Source organism: Natator depressus, chromosome 2 (assembly GCF_965152275.1).
Source record: "Natator depressus isolate rNatDep1 chromosome 2, rNatDep2.hap1, whole genome shotgun sequence".
In the NCBI taxonomy this organism is placed as follows: domain Eukaryota; kingdom Metazoa; phylum Chordata; order Testudines; family Cheloniidae; genus Natator; species Natator depressus.
Window position 1 is genome coordinate 71,861,258 of NC_134235.1, and position 18,621 is coordinate 71,879,878.

The 18,621-nt window shown below is 48.2% G+C and overlaps 2 protein-coding genes across 2 annotated transcripts; one reads left to right on the plus strand and one right to left on the minus strand.

Annotated features, from left to right (window-relative positions):
- Positions 1-495: 495 nt before the first annotated feature.
- Positions 496-2,244, minus strand: LOC141981850 (uncharacterized). The gene is made up of 2 exons (XM_074943485.1): positions 1,806-2,244; positions 496-1,084 (listed from the first exon to the last, which is right to left on the minus strand). The coding sequence occupies exons 1-2, from the start codon at positions 2,242-2,244 to the stop codon at positions 642-644; spliced, it is 882 nt and encodes a 293-aa protein (XP_074799586.1). The 3' UTR covers positions 496-641.
- A 1,057-nt stretch (positions 2,245-3,301) lies between these two features.
- On the plus strand, positions 3,302-17,680 carry LOC141981851 (uncharacterized). Its single transcript, XM_074943486.1, has 7 exons — positions 3,302-3,875; positions 5,321-5,381; positions 8,398-8,497; positions 12,977-13,503; positions 15,980-16,065; positions 16,581-16,721; positions 17,424-17,680. Exons 1-7 carry the CDS (start codon positions 3,302-3,304, stop codon positions 17,678-17,680), a joined length of 1,746 nt encoding a protein of 581 aa, XP_074799587.1.
- The last annotated feature ends 941 nt before the right edge of the window (positions 17,681-18,621 follow it).

Below are 18,621 nucleotides of genomic sequence, written 5' to 3' on the forward strand. Positions count from 1 at the left end.
AGGGCTGCTTTGGTGCTCTCTGTATGGGAAGCTGGACCTGGCCTATGACAACATCCCCAAGGTTATATCCGCGTGCTGTACCCGCCATAACATTTGTGAAGGGAAGGGTGAAAGATTCACTGAGGCATGGAACTTGGAGGTTCAACACCTGGAGGCTGAATCTGAACAGCCAGAGAGCAGGGCTATTAGAGGGGCCCAGCGCGGGGCTGCAAGGATTAGGGATACCTTGGGGGAGCAATTTGAGGCTGAAAGCCACCAGTAATGTTTGGTGCCCTGCATGGGAGTGAAGTGCAGTGGTTCCAATGTTAGTAGGAATCCGTGTTTGCTATGTTGACTTGCAATGCCTTTTGCTTTCCTGGGCTAAGGTATCTTTTACTTTATGCAATAATAAAGAATGTTTTCAAAGCCAAAAAACCCCATTAATTGAAAAGAAAATCCATTTATTGAAAAGAAACAAAACTGCTTGGGAAACAGAAAGGGCAAGGGGGTGGGGTGGAGAACGGTACTATCACAGATTTGCATCTGTCCTGTTATCATATTCAGCCTTCCTGTCTGGAGTGCTATGCAATGAGTGCTGCACTTCAGGATGGTTATAATGCATGGTGACGGGGGTTGAGTGCAGTGGGTAAGGGTCGTAGTTTTCAGAGCTGGGTGGTGAAGCTACAGGTACTGGAGGCAGCTGGTGGTGATAAGAACCCGGATGTTGGGGAAAGTGGGTTGGAGGTGACATGGGGACACAAGGCAAAGAGTTTTGGGACAAGGGCTGTAGAGGGGTGATGGGCATGGTAGCACTCCGCCTGTATGGCTTCCAGCATCTGGATCGAGTCCGCTTGGCGCTCCATGATGCTTATCAGTCGATCCGTGCTTTGCTGCCGGAGCTCCGTGCTTTGCCATCGGTGCACTGCGTTTTCCTGGCGGATCCTGCTTTTGCTCTCCCTCCACTCCTGCACTTTTTGATTCTCTTTAGGAGATTGCTGCATCACTTCTTGCAGCATGTCTTCTTTGCTTTTTTGTGGCCTCTTCCTGAGTCTTTGCAGTCTCTCCGCTGGTGATAACACAGACAGCTGAGATCTCAAGGTTGCATCTGTAAAGGTAAAATGCAACACTTAACAGAGGCAGCATTGTTCACACCAGACAATGATTTCCCCATACTTAAGGGCAAGCACAGTCTCTACACAATAGCAGAATTTGCCCGTCCCAAAGCGAGCACACATAACCCACGGGAATCCCAAAATGGTGAGTAAGCACAGGGTCAAGGGGGACTGATTTTTTCATAGCCATACTGTCCTCTGGGTTTCTGTGCCTTGGGGAGAGCCAACAGCTGCAGTGGGCCCCTCTACTGAACACTCTCCTCACATTTTCCCCAGGAGTTCATCCTGGAAGATATCTCGCTGCTGAGGGTGACCTGGGAAGCAAGGAAGGGTCTTCTACTACAATGCGGCTTCTGCCCTGGCCCATATGCATCTTGCCTGTGTGCAGCAATGGTCCCCCCGCCCCTCAGAGCATAGTGGTGCAGACATGTTAGCCTGACTGGGACAAGGACCACAGTGGCTCTCCCAAGAAACCTGCGTAAGCGCATTGCCCAACTTCTGGATGAGACCTTTGAAGAGATCACTGAGGCTGACTACTGTGATGTGAGAGAGCACATCAATACCCTATTCCTCATCTACGCATGCATGCAGCCCTAACCCTCCTCGCCTCAAGAGCCCGCACTGAATAACGTCCTTCCCAAAATAAAAGCTGTTTACTGGGAACCTCCTCTGGTGTTTGTCCTTCCCCAAGCACTGGCTGCCGCGACTGACTACCTTCCTCCTGGCTTGAGAACAGCTCCTGGCTGCAGGCATCTAGGGATTCCGGGGTGTCGTCTTCCTCCTCCTCCCCCTGTCTTGTTGAACTGGGCTCTGAAGTGTCCATGGTGGTCCTCGGAGTGGAGGTAGGGTCACTCCCAAGTATCGCGTCTAGCTCTTTGTAGAAACGGCAGGTCGCGGATACACCACCAGAGCGGCTGTTTGCCTTGCGGGCTTTGCGGTAGGCATTCTGCAGCTCCTTCACTTTAACTTTGCACTGCTGTGTGTCCCAGCCATAGCCCCTTTCCATCATGTCTCTTGATATTTGCCCAAAGGTATCGTAATTCCTATAGCTGGAGCGCAGCTGGGACTGGACAGCTTCCTCCCTCCAAACACTGATAAGGTCCAGCACCTCGCCATTGCTCCACACTGGGGATCGCCTGGCACATGAAGGCATGGTCATCTGGAAAGATTCGCTGAGAGCATTCCATGCCTGACTGAGCAAACAGGAAAGGGATTTTCAAAATTCCCAGAGAATTTAAAGGGCAGGTCTGACAAATGGTCATCTGAGGGCAAGGCAGTAGAGTTCAAAGTGATGACCAGAGTGGCTAGAACAGGCATTGTGGGACACTTCTGGAGACCGATCAGAGCGCATTAACAGACCAGGGCGTCCACACTGGCGCTGTGACGCTCCAGCGGGGGCACATCAAACATTATTCTACTCGCCGAGGTGGATTACCAGGAGCGCTCTAGCTGTGGAATCTGGGCACTCTACGTGCCTTGCCAGTGTGGACGCGCCGTGAGTCAGGGTGTCCGGGGCTGCTTTAATGCGCTCTAACTCGCAAGTGTAGCCATGCCTTGAGTTTCTGTGGGGTGTCACAGAATAGAATTCCTCTATTTTCTCCCCCTTTTATTAATTCCTCAAACACACCTTCCTATGATGAATACAGCTTTTTTGTGAGCCTTAGAACATTGATTACTGGAAAGCAGAAATGAACATCTATATTTTCCCTTTTCCAATAGCAAGTCCGTGTCTGGCTAAGCACAGCAGCATATATACAACCTGTTACAGGCCACTGCATCTCAACACACTACATACATCAAACATACAAACTTGCACTTTCTTCTCCAGACTACCGGGGGGGAGGTATTTAACTTTACTACCCATCAAAGATACCTTCTTTAAAACGAACCTCAAAACACCAGTTTATTGAAAGCTGAAATAAACAGCAAAACAAAGCATATAGCTGTTACTAGCTACAGTTCATCTGAAGTACCTCAGCTAATTTATTAGACAATCAATAGCATGTTTCAGACTTTGGAACATCTAATCCAAAGCAGCATGTCTGGAGTATCCAGATCTTCAAATGCTTGTTTTTCCCCAAAAAACTCTGTCAACCAAGCACTGCCAACTGCTACAGCACAGCCAGACACACTTTCCTAATAATTTCCAAACTTTTAAACCTTTAAAAAAACAACCACCCTCTAACCTGATTTTATTGCCTAGGTAAACGATGCCCCCAGTAAAGCCACCATCACTGCAAACAAATTCAGTGCCTCTGTTTTATGCTGGACGGTTACTGATCTTTGCAGGTACACCTGCGGCCGCTGGTACTGTGAGTGACAGTCACCCGGAGATAATTTGGGTCATAACCGAATACTATGGTCTAAACCAGCTCCGGGCGTGGAACAACCAGGGTGACCCTTCTGCTAGAAGGGGCAGAAGACGCCCGGAGCTGCGGTTACTCTCTCAGGGCGAGCTCCCTCCCCCAGCTTTCCCCGCGGTCCCGCTGCACTCCGTCCTGCTGGTTACGGACAAACGCTGTCACGTGCTGCTGTGCGGCTCCTGTTCACCTCGGGGCGGAGCTGGGCGGTGCGTGCAGGCAGGGAGGGGCGGGGGCGGAGTCAGTGCCGGGCCGGTGGCGCACGCGCAGAAATGCGCCCGCCGGCGCGTGGCGGGTTTTTGCAACGTCAGCGCTTGTCGAAGCTCGGTCACAGTTTCTCTTCTTGACGTAGCGCGCGGTCGGCGCTGGGGCGGGGTCCGGGATGCGGCGCCGGCTAGGAGTGGAGGCGCCATGGGGAGCGTAGGTGAGAGCGGCGCTCGGCCAGGGGCGCTAGAGAGTGAGGGAGAGAGCAGGGCAAAGGGGCGGGAAGGCGCCCGTCCCTCCCTTCCCGTGGCCTCCCTGTACTCCTCAGCCACTCCCGCCCACACACAGACACTTCCCGCGCCTTCCACCAACCCTGTCCCGCTAGCTCACTCCTGCTGCCCCCCCCAGACCTCCCGCCCGGTGCTGCTGCGTAATCCCTGCACTGACACCCTGCGCTCCTCAGGGGCCGCTGCCCCCACATAGACCTCCCTCCCTCCTGTGTCTTTACCCTGTGCTCCTCAATCACCCCGCGCACCCCCCTGCCCCCGATTTTCTCAGTTACTGCCTTCCTCTACCCCCACACCTTGTTCTGAATCACCCGGTGCTCTCGCCCCTTGCCCCCGCACCTTGTCTTCAGTCACCTTGTCCCCACAGGCTGTCCTCCTGTCCCTACACCCCATTTTCAGTTACATGCCTTGAAAACCACACCGTCACCTACACCCTGTCTTCCTCAGAAATCCCCAAACGCCTTGTTCTTAGTGCCTGGGGACAGATAGCTCAGTGGTTTGAGCATTGGCCTGCTAAACCCAGGGGTGTGAGTTCAATCCTTGAGGGGGCCATTTAGGGATCTGAGGCAAAAATTGGGGATTGGTCCTGCTTTGGACTAGATGACCTCCTGAGGTCCCTTTGAACCCTGATATTCTGTAACCTCTTAGCCTTCACACTTTGTCCTCAATCACCCCTTCCTCCTGCTCACTCAACTACCTTGTCCTTCTGTCTCTTCAATTACACCCCATCACCTTCCTGCACATTTCCCCCTGCTTCCCAGTCACATCCCTTCACTCTGCTACACCTTTCCATTCACTCCCTCCTATTCTTCAGGAGTGTAGAGAACACAAGTGATGAGGTCTGTGAGTTACAGTGAAGCAAGTCCATGGAAGACTTTAAGGGGAACAGTTTAGAGGTGACCCTGAAATAAATGGGGAGTCAGGGGAGTTGTTTGACAATCTGCGTATGAAAATAGTTGGCAAATCCCAGTTTGTGATTAGATTCTTAGAGCTCAGTTAAACCCAGAGCTTGACTCTACCTTTTCCATGCTTAATGTATATCTTCCTGGAGTCCCTAACATGAATAAAGTTAAAGGCAAAAACCCTTTGTAATGTAAACGTACTATGCAGACAACAGATACCATTATGATATAAACCACATGCATACCTCTAGAAAGCCAGAATCAGAGCCGTGATCCTTTAGCTCTAAAACCAAAGGCCTCTACTCCTTGTCCTAAAGAAGCCATGCTTTAGTTGGCAATAGTATTGTGGGTCCCTTGGTGTCTTTGGAAGCCATCTATTGCCCAGTCACACACAAACAAAGCTGAAACATTATGCCCTGGCTGTCATCTTATGGACATTTTGACTATCACTTAATCTTGTGCTATTCCATTTACAGGGAGATGGAGATTATTCTTCTGCTGTGTTGGCCCTCCACAGGACAATGAATCTGTTCTAAGGTAAGCCATATTTTTGCTTCTAAAGAATTTGCCACTTCTGTATGTAAGACACTATGTGGGTGGCAGACAGACAGGATCCAGTAATGAAGATGGAGAGTTTGTAGTCTAAAGCAATGAGGTGATAAAATACAGTTCAATACAAAATATAAGCACAAGATGTCATATCGTCACTATAAAAGCTACGATTTAGTCATGGGTATTTTTAGTAAAAAGTCATGGACAGGTTATGGACAATAAACAAAAATTCACAGCCTGTTACCTGTCCTTGATTTATACTATAAATACCCCTGTCAGGGGGCTGCTGCTGGGAAGGGGGGTGTCCGGGGCAAGCAGCACCAACGGTTCCTTGGGTCAGCTGCACTAGCTGCTGCTCAGGCGGTCCCCAGGCCAGCTTCCCAGGGCTGTCCAAGCAGCAGTCAGTGCGGCTGGCTGCAGAGCTGCTCCAGCAGTGGCCGGTGTGGCTGTCCCTGGGGCCACCTGACCAGCTGGCCCTGGGGTCAGCCACATTGGCCGCTGCAGAAGTCACAGAGGTAGTGGAAGGTCACGGAATCCGTGACTTCCACAACCTCCATGACATACATGGAGCCCTACTCATTATAACTGGAATTAATTTTCAGTGTAGGGGACAGGTAGAAAAAAGCATATTTAGGTAGAGAGAAAAGAAGAGTAGGAATGGATATAAGAGTTGATGTAGGCTGGTATGGAGTTATGGAGAATTTTGAAAGTGAGGATGATAACTTTGGAAAGCTATACTGTGGATTTATGGGGGTCTGCAAGCCTAACCCCATCAATTCAGTGCACCCTGAAAATCCTAAAACCAAGACTGCCAAAAATGAATACTGTTTGGTTTTTATGTAATTTCATAGGCGTTGGAAAAAAAAATAGTGGCTGCTCAGCACCCATCTGTGGGCCACGATCAGCTGTTCAGCAGCGTGTAGGAGGCGCTGGGGGGAGGGGGAGGAGTTGGGAGGCAGGAAGAGGTGTGGGGAGGGGATGGGCAGAGGTGAGGCAGGGCTGGGCGATGTCAGAGGGGACTTCCCCAGATGCCGGGGAGTGGAAGGGGTAGGACTAGCCCCTTCCGTCCGCTGGGATGCTGCTCTGCAGTGTGGCGGGCTGGCAGCTGCCTGAAAGAGCCTGGCTGGGGAGGCAGCTTCCGTTCCCCACCTGGGCTTGGCTTCTGGGGACCAGGGGCAAGTGAGCCAGAGCTCCCCTTCCCCCCCAGCACGTTTTCAGCTCATTCAGTCATGGTCCCCAGCAGCTGAGCCCAGGCAGGGAGTGGAAGCCGCGTCCACAGTCAGGCTCTTTTGGGCAGCTGCTGGGCTGCAGAGCAGTGACCTGGAGGGGCCGGCATTAGAAGCGGCTCCCTCCCGCTCCCCACCTGGGCTGTCTCCCTCCAGGGAGAGCAGAGGAACGTGCTGTGGGGGGGGGGGGTGTCAGGCACAGTGGGAGGACAGAGCCCCCCCCCCCCCAGTAATGTGCGGTGGGGAGAGCGTGGTGGCCCTGGGCTGGGCGTGGGGGCAGAGGTGTTGGCTGGGCAGGGACATATGATCTCCAATTTAGATCGTGCCCCCCCAGTATGGGGAAGCACCAGTTGTTGATAGGGTACCCTCATGGGAGGGGGTGGAACAGGGGCAAGAAGAGACGGGGCAAGGGTGGGGCTTTGGGGGAAGGAGTGGAGTGATGGCGGGGCCTGGGACAGAGCAGGGATCGAGCTCCCCTCCCTGGGAAATCAGGCAGTTGGCGCCTATGTGTAATTTGTCAGTTTGTAAAGTGTTTTGAAGATTAAAAGCTTTATAAAAGTGCTAAATATTACATTACTGGGGTGGCCAAACCGCAGCTTGTGAGCTGCATGTGGCTCTTTTACAGTTAAAGTGCATCTTGCAGAGCCCCACTGGCCTCCCCATTATCTGTCTACCAGATTACGTGGGGGAAGCTCGGAATTTCTGCCCTGTGGTGGGGTTGTGAGGCTAGGGGCTCTTTGCCAGAGGTTAGCGGTGCATGATGGGAGTGGGGGGTTACAGGTTAAAGGTTCACCCCCCAACAGCTTAAGTCATGTCCTCCCCCAGGCACACCTCCCCTCTTACCATCAGCAGTTCTCCCTGCAGCTCCACGCTGTTTGTGGCTGCCTCTCCCCCCGGCCTCAACTCCCAGCTTGCCAACTCCAGCAGCTGCCGTGCAAGGAGGGGGCACGATGTGACCAAGCTGGGCCAGCAAATCCTGGCAAAAATCTGGGGGGGCATGTGACCCCATGTGCCCTGCCATCCAGCAGGGAGGAGGGTCTCAAAGCTTCACCCCTAGGGGGCATGCCTGCTAGGGCTCAGGGCTTCAGCAGGAGGCAGGCTGAAACCCGAGACCCCCCTCCCCAAAAGGCTAAAGCCCCGAGTCCTGACAGGTGTTTCCCGGGGGGGCTGAAGCCCCGAGCCCCGGCAGGCATGCCCCAGCTCTTGAACTTCTGAAAATTGTCATATGTGGCTCGGAGGGTCAGTAAGTTTGGCTGCCCCTGTTATATTACTTTAGGCAGGGCTAGTAGATGATTCAAATGTCTGATTTCTTTTAAACGCTGCCTTTCATGTTATCCAAACTATGCAGTGCATAGTTTAACACTGGTTTCAGAGTAACAGCCGTGTTAGTCTGTATTCGCAAAAAGAAAAGGAGTACTTGTGGCACCTTAGAGACTCAAATAAATAAGTTTAACACTGGGCTATTAAAGAAGGAAATTCAGAAATGATTGTCTTTTGGAGGTTGCCAAATCTCAGTGTGTGGATGTGGATCTTTATATTGGAGACCTAATTGCTCCATTTTACTCTTTTCTTGTTAATACTTACGTTGGGGTACTTTTCCATCAAGCCACATGCATAGCTCCAAAGAGCACTTTGTTAAGATGCTGTAGTTGGATATCTCAACTCCCAGCACCCTAAACGTGGTGTTTTCCAACTGCTATTAAGGCACCAGCCCTACCTGTGCATTGGTAAAAGTTTGACATCTGCTAATCTCTTTCTTATATCTCATGTTGCAGATGTTGTTCAAACAAAGTTCATCCAGAGTGGGCTGGTGAATCTAAGAAGGAAGGTGAAGAATCAAACCAGGAAATCACGTGGCCAGAAGGACCTGCTGCAGTGGGTGCTACCTTAAGCTATATATGTATTTTTAAATCAATTAAGCTATGCCATGGTGTGTATTATTGGGCCATAATCATGGGTGGAGTGCACTGTGAGTAAGTAGCCTTGTGCCTTTAACCTACCCAGTGAATGTGACTATGGTAACAACATAAAAAGTCTGAAGTGCCATTTTTGGATGTTATGTCCCGTCCTGTGTAGATAGCCAATGTAGAAAAAGACTGGGATTTTCAAAGAAGCCTAAGGGAGTTAAGTGCCAAACTTCCATTGAATTTCAATGAGATTTGGGTGCCCAGTTCCTTAAACTCCTTTGAAAAAAATTCAGCCAAATCTGCTTTTCAGATCACTTCACAGAGCCAGATCCTGAGGTTTTACCAGTTCCTTACTCAGGAAACTTCCCATAGACTGAGGACTAGATCATTCTTTCCTGTGGTAAAAAGTTCAGGAGGAAGCTCATGGGGAGAAAATCTCTGAGGATTCCTTCATAGTTGCTTCGTAATCTTTCTGTTGGGTTTCACCCCAACTCTGATGCAGCAGACTTGGCCACAGGGCCCATCGGGAAATGTGCAGAACCACGCTGGAGCTGCATTTCCAAGGACTCTCCTTGGCCACAGCAGTCCTAGTAATTTCCTTGGAAGGGATTCCTGATATGGAGTGGAATTTCCAGGAAAGGAAATAGAGCCCCAGTTTGTATTACCTTCTCCAGGTAAACTCTGCTGGGTACAAGAGTGAGGACAAAATACACACTCGTGTGGCTCACTCGTCCTCTGAAAGGCCGGATTAACCTTTTGTGGGCCCCCATGGGGCAATGGGACATGGCACGGGGAAACGGTGGAGGGAGGTTGGTCCCCAGAGTGAGGGGCTGGACAGGGTAAATGGGGCATGGTGCATCGGGGGCAGTCCTGTTCCATCCAGCCGAGCACGAGGGCATTGTTTACAAACAAGCAGACGAACATTGGCCCACACAGCTCTGCACTGGCATCTTGCCCCTTCCTCTTGGGGGTGGGACTGCACTGCCCAGCCCCGCCCCCCCCGCAAGGCCTCCCTGTCCATAGACCCCCCCGCCCGCCCAGCACCTTCCCCAGAGCCCCACCACCACAACTGCCCCCCCCCACAGAACCCCAGAGACTCAAAACACACAGCGCCCCAAAACACACAAATCTTCCCCACTGCCCAGCACCCCCCATCCCCTCACTGCTCAGCACCCCCCACATGTCCCCCAGAAAACCACTCTCCTGTGCCCTTCCCCCAGCAGCTTGGAGGTGGCTCTATCCGCTGGGCTGAGCTGGCAGCATGGCCGGTCCCGGAGTGGGGTTCACTCTGGACCCTCCGGAGCAGTGTGATCAGCCAGGTCAAAGCGGGAGTGGGGCCTGTCTGGGCGAGGCTCCCCCAGGACCCAATTGCCTGGTGGGGCTGGCCAAGCCCCCTGCTCTGCATCCCTCTCTTCCACTTTCCCCGGCCGAGACCAGACCAGCCTGTGCACCGGGCCCAGGCAGCTCGGCCCTGGGGAGGTGGGTGAGGCCCCACAGGTGGCAGGCAGCAGACTGCTAGGCGCTGCACTGGGGAGAAGGGCAGACCCCTGGGACATGACTCCCAAGAGCCCACCCAGGGCAGAAACACCCACCAGCCCTGCACTGGCAGCCTTCATGGCAGAGCTTGGCTGCTGGGTGGCAAGCCCCCTACAGGCAAAGCAGGACCTGCTGGCTGGGAGCCACTTACAGAGCAAGGCCTAGGCACTGGACTGGCCCGTGTGAGGGGCCAGACCTGGTCATGTGGGTGGGTTAGATGGGTCCATAATGGGCCCCTTCCCAGTGTCGGCCCATTGCCATTGTACACCCAATACTGGTCCTCTGTGAGGACCTGAGAAGGGAAAATTATGCAATGGAGACAGCTGAGCATCTGTTAATTCGGATCTCTCAATTTGTTCTTTTTCGTTTTAAGTGTATATATTATGCTATGAAAAATAAATGCTTTTGAAATGTGAAGGGACATTTTAAAGAACTCTTTAAAATTTGTATACAAGGATAACACAATTGGTGTTTTCGTAATATGGCTCCCCTTCTTGATGTGATTTAATACTATAAAATTGTCAGAAAAGCTTCCAGCCCTCGTTCGTTGGCTAAGCCAGTCCTTTTAGTTTATAATGGGCTTCAGCAACCATGTAGTCTTCTCTCTTGGCTCAAAAGTCTTCCCAGTCCTTTATCAGGGGTTCCTCTTCTTTGCAGTCCTCCAAGTTGTGGATTCTCATCCAGCAAGGTAATGCGTCCTGAAGTCTCTGGAACAGGCCTTCTGCCTAGGAGCTCTGGAGAGTTATCACCTGCTCTCTTCCCAAACATCTGTTGGATTCATAATTTACAATGTGCCGGGGGGTTCTCGACCCCTGGATCTGCCCCAAGCCCCGCCCCCATTCCACCCCCTCCTGCAAAGCCTCACCCCCATCTGTCTCCATCCACCCCCACCCCACCTCTTCCCGCCCCATTCCACCCCTCACTCAAGTACGCCGCCTCCTTGCTTCTCCCTCCTCCCCCCCAGAGCCTCCTGCGTGCTGTGAAACATCTGACTGTGGTGGGCGGAAGGCGTGGGGAGGGAGGGGGAGGTGCTGATTGGCGGGGCCTGCAAGTGGACAGGAGGCACCTGGGGGGAGGAAGAGGTGCTGATAGGGGGGCTGCCGGTGGGTGTTCAGCACCCACCATTTTTTCTCCATGGGTGCCTATGGTTGGATTGAACTTAGGCAGCCCTTATATTTCCCAACAGGCCTGGTTTCTAGTCACATCTCCTGTCTTGTGCACCCTGATGTCATTTCCTTCTCAGTGGGAGGATGGGCTAAACCTGGCACAGGTTAGGGTGTTCCTTAACCCTCTTAAAAGCTAAGAGAAAAGGAGGACTTGTGGCACCTTAGAGACTAACAAATTTAGTCTCTAAGGTGCCACAAGTCCTCCTTTTCTTTTTGCAGATACAGGCTACCACGGCTGTTCCTCTGAAAACTAAGCATACCCTGTGACACAGCTTATAGAATAATAGACTGATATTACAAAATATACTAGGGCAACTCAGGCAAAAGTTTTTTCTTAAAGTATCTTTTTAAAACAAAAATAGGGAATGGGTTGGTGACAATATTGTTGACATCAGTAATCAGTTAAGAATTATGAGGAGAAGTGGGATTTCTGAGGAAGGAATTGAGAGGAGGGAGAGTATAACTTGATGACAGTGTGGAAAATATACTAAGGGAGCAGTGAGAGAGGCTTCTCTAGCAGGGTAAAAGGGTTTGGGTCAGTGATAACGGGCAGAGTTGTGGAAGGGCTTGAAGGAGAAACAGTTTACTAATTGGAATGAGGTCTATATTATCAAAGCTTTTTATGGTTCGGTATTGTTTGTTAAAACTAGAAGACACTGCTGTGTTACATTATATTATTATTATTATTCTCTATAATATTTAATTGTTAACGGAAATCAAGTCAATACAGAAAAATGAGTTAAAACTTGTTCCCTATACTACACTTGCCATTGAATCGTCCTGTGATTTTAGTCACACATTCCTCTATACTTAGAAATGCCTCTCTCCCCTCTGAAAGGGAACAAACAAGGGAAACCTGCTGACCTCACACACACACAGCCCTCAAGTTCACAAAGTGAACAGACTGAAAAATAAAGAAAATATTTTTTTCTAACCTCTTTTAGGTATATTCGTCTTTGGTGTTAACTTGAAAAACAATTCAGACAAATGTGATTTTTTTTTTTTTAGGTGACTGACTCTTTAGTTGAATTAATGTACTTAATTTATCATAGATGTACTGATGATGTATTTGTGATGGCTGTTGTAAAACTTCTCAGGGCAGGGACCCTATCTTGGTTGGTGGAAAAGAACCATGCACACAAGTCACATAATTAATAATGCATCACAGTCTAATTTTATATTTTAAAACTATATATATCTGTATAATTTCTATATATTATCATGCCTTTGGCTATGACTCTCAGACCTCCAATAGAACTACTATTTTTCCAAATGTCCTTTTAGATTGTGTTGCAGGAGTGCATTTGAACAGCTTATGTGCAGTAGTAACTGTATGTAAGTGGAATGTATGCACAAAATATACTAGTTGCATCTAGTCCTGTTTCTGTCATTGTTCTGCATCTTTTTGTAAGGAGGGCCGTAAGTGGTTCATTCTATGTCTGCTATATTAAGATTAGTCAGCAGATGTTCTGCACCAACCTGTGACGTTAGGTCATAACCACATCTTTGCCTCTGGGATATTCTTGGCCTTACTTGGCCTTACTCTTGCCAGGGGCAAGCTGTTGCCCACATAAAGTAGCAGCAGCTGAGTGAGCAGTCTGCCTAAGGAGAGAGTTACTTGGCTCATGATGAAGGTTTATATTGGGTGCTGTGTTGAGACAGCAGTTTTCTTGGCTAAGGAGTATAATTTTAATTTTGGAGAGTAGATGGCCATAATTATGGTGAGTTTTTGTTCTTTATTACAGCACTATGAAAAAGCAGACAGACAAGTCAAGGAGGAAGTGGAGATTCAAGTGTCTGTTGCTCTGCTGTCTCTTCAGGAGGCGGAGGATCCTAAATTTCCAGTACATACTAAGGATCATGTGCAAACCCCAAATCTTGAAATACTAACAGTGGAGAAGGATCCTCTGTCCTCATTAAAAACTGAAGCCCATGTACAAAGCTCAAATCCTGACATACTGTGTGGGGAGGAGGAGGAGGAAGAAGAAGAGAAGAAAGAGCTGGTGGAAGAAGGGGAACTAGAATTTTTGTCTCTGTTACATTTTGAGATTCAGGAGCCATCTTCACATCTTGAAACATCAGTGGAAGAGCCTCTGACATTCTTAAAAACTGAGGCACTAGTGCAATCCTCAGATCTTGAAATACTCGGGGAACAGAAGCTTCCATCCCTATTGGATACTGAAACTGAGGTTCACGTCTCAGATCTGGACATAAGAGATGCAGAGAAAACGTCCCTCTCGATAGATACTGGGTTGAATGTACCAACAAAGAAGTGAGTAGAAAAGGCCTGACCTGCTATATAGATTTCTTGTTTTAGCAGATGAGCTTCCTCTGTATTTTTTTAATCAGGTATTTAGAGTTTAATATATCTCTGGCCAGTTTTGATGTTTCTGGTTGTGACATACTTTTACCATTTATCCAGCTATGTAGGAAAACATTTGTTAGCCATATATTCTGTTTTAAATTATTTAGGACCAATCCTTTATATAAAACCCTTCTGCCAGGTGGAGCCAGCAGCAACAAGGGCCAGGTTCAGTATCTAGGGGTTCCTTTTCAACAATACAACACAAAACCAGCTTGAGCCCCCATCCAGTGACCTGGGACAATTACACACCACCCCTGGGCTCTTTTAAGAGGCAATACTTCCCCTCTTGCAAGCACAGAGTCTGAGTGTAGCAAAACCTTTTAATAAAAGGAGGGAATTAACTCAGCATTAATTTGGGAAAACACCGCAACTAGGGTTCAAAAACACAAACCATGAGCAAAAGACCCACCCCCAAGTAAGTTGGGCAGTGTCCTTTTCCCCTCAGGGTCTTAAGTCCAGCAACCCAAAAGTCCCTTTAACCTGCCTGTCCCTTCTCTGTACCCCACTCACAGTTGCTGTCCTTGGCCAGTGCAGCCCCAGAGTTCAGAGGTTCATCTGCAGAGTTCACCTCCCACCCTGTGTGGAAGGCGGGGGTGGGGAATTAAGGAGGCACCTTACACGCTGCACTGCTCGGGCACTCGCTTGTTGCTCCAATGGCCGATTGCCACGCCTCTCTGCCAGTTGCCCGACTGACACTCACCAAGATGTCATCAGGGCCCCCTATATACACACACTTAACACAGCTCTCAGTGATTTCAGCTGTTAGTGGGGGAGCCTCACTGCTGGTGCACACTGGGCAGTCTCTTGCAATAAAGACACTCTCCCAAAGTAAGTCTAATACCAAGGGCATGACTACACTTGCAGTTTTAGAGCGCTGGGAGTTAAACCATCCTTTGGAGACCGCAGCAGGGAAAACGCTGCCGAGCGTTTTCACACTCAGCTGGAAGCGCACTGGCATGGCCACATTAGCAGCTCTTGCAACGCCATAAAGAGCAATGCATTGTGATAGCTATCCCAGCATACAAGTGCCTGCAACATGCTTTTCAAATGCAGGGGGTGGGGTGGAGTGTGACAGGGAGTGTGTTGTGTGTATGTGGGGGGAGAGAGAATGGGTTTTTGGGGGGCTGAGAGTGTGTCAGCATGCTGTCTTGTAAGTTCAGACGGCAGCAGACCCCCCCCTCCCCTCCCCCGCCTCTCTCTTACTCACTCAAAGCAAGCAGCATTCCTCAGTAATGGTTCCTTTGTCCCGGAGCAGATAAGGAGCCAGCTGTCAGAAACGGAGCTTTGAAGGGCATATCCGCATTCATACAGTGAGTTCAAAACAATTACAAGATTAGCCACTTAAGGGGATTATGGGATGTTTCTGGAGTTCAATCAGAATGCAGTAATGCAACACCTCATTCACACTGGCGCCGCGGCCCTCCAGCGGGGCGCAGCAAACGTTATTCCACTTGCCGAGGTGGAGTACCAGCAGTGCTGTAGCCGCAGAGTCAGAGCACTCTACGTGCCTTGCCAGTGTGGATGGGTAGTCAGCTAGTGCGCCCGGGGCTCCTTTATTACGCTGTAACTCACAAGTGTAGCCAAGGCCTTAGACCTAGGTATCCGTGATTTAAGCTCTGCAGTGTGTAACAAGACTATCCAATGAGTCTAAATTAGCTCTTTTATTATGCTGTGGAGAGAGGAAGGATCAAATGGTGCCTAGGACCCTTAAACAGGGCCCACGCTAACAGGTACAAGTACCTGTCCCCACCCTCTCTCAACTCATTGGGCTCTGGAACCCATGTCACCTGCCTAGCGAGTGCCATTCAGTTGAGGCTGAATCGCTTCATTGGGGTATGCCAGGTACAATTCTGCTACCCTCAGTTCACACAAAAAGGATAACAACCCTTTATTACTCCTGCCCCAATAACAAGGAGACTGGGGACCCAACACCAGCCACAAGTGATCATTTGGGCAAGCAATCCCATCATGCTGAGCACCTAGGCAGGGTGGGTGTGTCCGTGCAATTGAGATCAGTTTGATGTCTTTTTCCACAGCTCACCGCTAGATGTCGGGGGAGAGCTCATTCAGACTCTGCTTATGTATATGTGGGCAGCCACACAAATACATTGTGACTAATGCTAGATATGTGGTTCCCCCATCAAGACTCCATGTCCCTTTCATGGCTCTAGCACCACTATGGAAGTCCTAAAAGCTCTGTGCCAAAGAGACAGATTTAAAAATAATGATACCAAATTAGAACTGTTCTAATTAACATACTGAATTAATATTGTCATCTTGGACTGTGATCTTACTAGATCTAATAAGCTGGGTAGGGCTAGGTCTGTCCATGGATGGGAAGACAACGAGGAGAAGTCATGTTGTTAAATATGTGTCCTTGCAGCAGGAGCAGAAATCTATCTGGTCTCGTCAGTCTTCTGGATATTCCAGGAGCGCGTGAGGAACCCTTGACTCAAAAGCAAATAGCAGGTAATGTAGAACCTCCTTGACTCACTTCTTCAGCTCAGTCTTCAGGCATGTAAATTCGTGGTTTTAAAAATTGTTTTGCATTGGTGATTTAAAGGGGCTGTTACTAGTAGTAATGGAATGAAAATGAGCAAGTGTATCACACATTGTTTTACAAATCAAAATAAAAGGCTTTTAAAATATTTTAAAATAAAAAATAATAGAGTAAGAAAGGAATTGAGATATAGTCAAGAAAGGAAAGAAGTTTTAGTTTAAAGTGAGAAGGAGAATCCAATTATGCAGATAGATGCAGGAGGGGAGGACCAGATGACTATAATGGAGAAGGCCCTTGCACCCTAAATAGATTTTTGGAAAGGGACAAAAAGGTGGCTGGTGCTAGATAGGCTGAAGAGAGTAGATAGAGACAATGTTAATAGTAGCCATTTGTTTCAGAAAGTACAGTACATACACTTGTTGTTTCATTGCAGTGGACACACAAAAAATCTGACTAACTTGCTGTGCTTTACATATGTTTGCAGCATTCAAAGATGTCTTCAAGGTTATCAGCAGCACAGAGGGTAGCATTAAGATGCGTGGCCTGAAGCTGATTTTGCACAGTGTGGGGATTAATGTAACCCATCAAGAAATCTGTGAGGCACTGAATCGTGCTGATATTGATGGTATGGTTTCAGAATAGCAATACGTATTTATTGGTGGAGCATGTGTGTGCATAGTTAGTATTGTGGACAACGTGGCAGAGCATGTGCTTGTATGCATATGAATACATGTGTGCATGTGTCAGTGTGAGATACTTGGGATGGCATGGGTTTGTGCGTGTGAGAATACAGATTGTAGATTGTAAATCCCTTGAGGGGCAGGGACTGTCTTTTTGTTCTGTGATTGTACAAGGCACAATGGGGTCCTAACTAAGACTTCTAGGCACTACAGTCATTCAAATAATTAATAATAATTAATAGGCCTGGTCTGGAGACATGCTGAGCACTTGTAAGGATCAGGCCCCATGTTTGCATATGTGATACTAAAACGTAATCCCAAACTGAGTAGAACCCATTCTATATATATTTAGCTTTCATTTTTCCTGTCCTCATGCTCTTTTTTCTATTTTTTCTGGAGTGTCTGCTGATATTATTTTCTCTGTGTATGGAATATCAGATTGGTTGTGTCTCTATAACTAGGCACCTGGTTAAATAATTTGATTTTTATTCAAATTAGAGACGCTAAAATCCATTGTAACGGTGGAAGAAAACTAAAATAAATCCATATTAATATAAATGATATTTTCTAATTGATGGTTTTATTACTTTATATAGTCTATCGTGTCTTTTATTTTCTCCATGGCTGAACTGTCCTTTATCTGGCAGGTGATGGGCAGGTGAATTTCACAGACTTTGTAACCGTTCTGACAGATGACCAGCGCTTTGCTCAATCTATGGGTAAGAACTGCACAGTGAAAGAAAGGAAAAAATTTGATCCTTCTTCCTTTTTTCTACTGGCAAAACTCTCATTGATAATGGGAGAAGAATTGAGATTGTGGATTAGAGAAACTGATATTGATATAAAAGGAAATCTTCAGAGTAATATAAAGAATATTCTAAATACTAAGAAGTCAGTAATATAAAAAAAACTTGTCTTTAAGATAATATAAAATTTTAGTCAGCAGTCAAATAGGAAACTGGCATCTTGACAATCCAGTGATATAGGTTAGGATTCAGAGAATACAGTTCATAGCTTGAAAACTTTTAATTGTTGTAAGATAAGTTTGACAGAACGTTGAGTTCTAGGGCCCTGCACAGAGAGAGAGAGAACTATTCTGCTGGCTCATCTCGGTGTCAAGTTCTTGGGAGCCAGACCAAGTGGTTCCTAGTAGCTCCAACCCAAGAATCTGAGAGGATGAGTGAGATATAGTGAGAGACTACTAGCATGTCAGGGAGAACCTATGAACAGCTAATGTCAGGAGGTCAAGGGATTCAGACCTTGTTACTCACCTGTGTGGGGAGATGTTACGGTTGCATGTGATTGCCACACTGAAAAGACCTCTTTTTAGAACAAGTTTTGTACTTAAAAATTGTGATAATCTAGAATATTCTGGTGTGAATTTCCAAAATACTTTCACATTTCAGTCATTTGTCACCCACTTATTTTGTATAATTCACCTGTCAGTGTGTGTTAAGTGTCCCCTTTTTGTGCCCAGTCTGCAGAGGATGAGAGTGTGTGACAGCTCTCAGCTTGAGAGCCTGACTCTCTTTAGCACAAGCTATAAAGACTCAGTCTTTTAACTTTAGGCTTGAATAGAGACTGGGAGTGGATGGGTCATTACACAAAGTAAAACTATTTCCCCATGTCTATTCCCCCCCCCCGCCCCCCACTTTTCCTCAGACGTTCTTGTTAACTGCTGGAAATGGCCCACCCTGATTATCTCTACAAAAGGTTCCTCCCCGCCCCCCCGCTGATAATAGCTCATCTTAAGTGATCACTCTCCTTACAGTGTGTATGACAACACCCATTTTTTCATGTTCTGTGTGTATATAAATCTCCTCACTGTATTTTCCACTGAATGCA

Coding starts and splice junctions, on each gene's coding strand:
- LOC141981851 (XM_074943486.1), top strand. CDS start 3,302: ATGCCCCCAGTAAAGCCACCATCACTGCAAACAAATTCAGTGCCTCTG. Junction 16,066..16,580: donor GACTCAAAAGCAAATAGCAG/GTAATGTAGAAC, acceptor ATATGTTTGCAG/CATTCAAAGATGTCTTCAAG. Junction 16,722..17,423: donor GAATCGTGCTGATATTGATG/GTATGGTTTCAG, acceptor TTTATCTGGCAG/GTGATGGGCAGGTGAATTTC.
- LOC141981850 (XM_074943485.1), bottom strand. CDS start 2,244: ATGCCTTCATGTGCCAGGCGATCCCCAGTGTGGAGCAATGGCGAGGTG. Junction 1,085..1,805: donor GTTCTCAAGCCAGGAGGAAG/GTAGTCAGTCGC, acceptor TTACCTTTACAG/ATGCAACCTTGAGATCTCAG.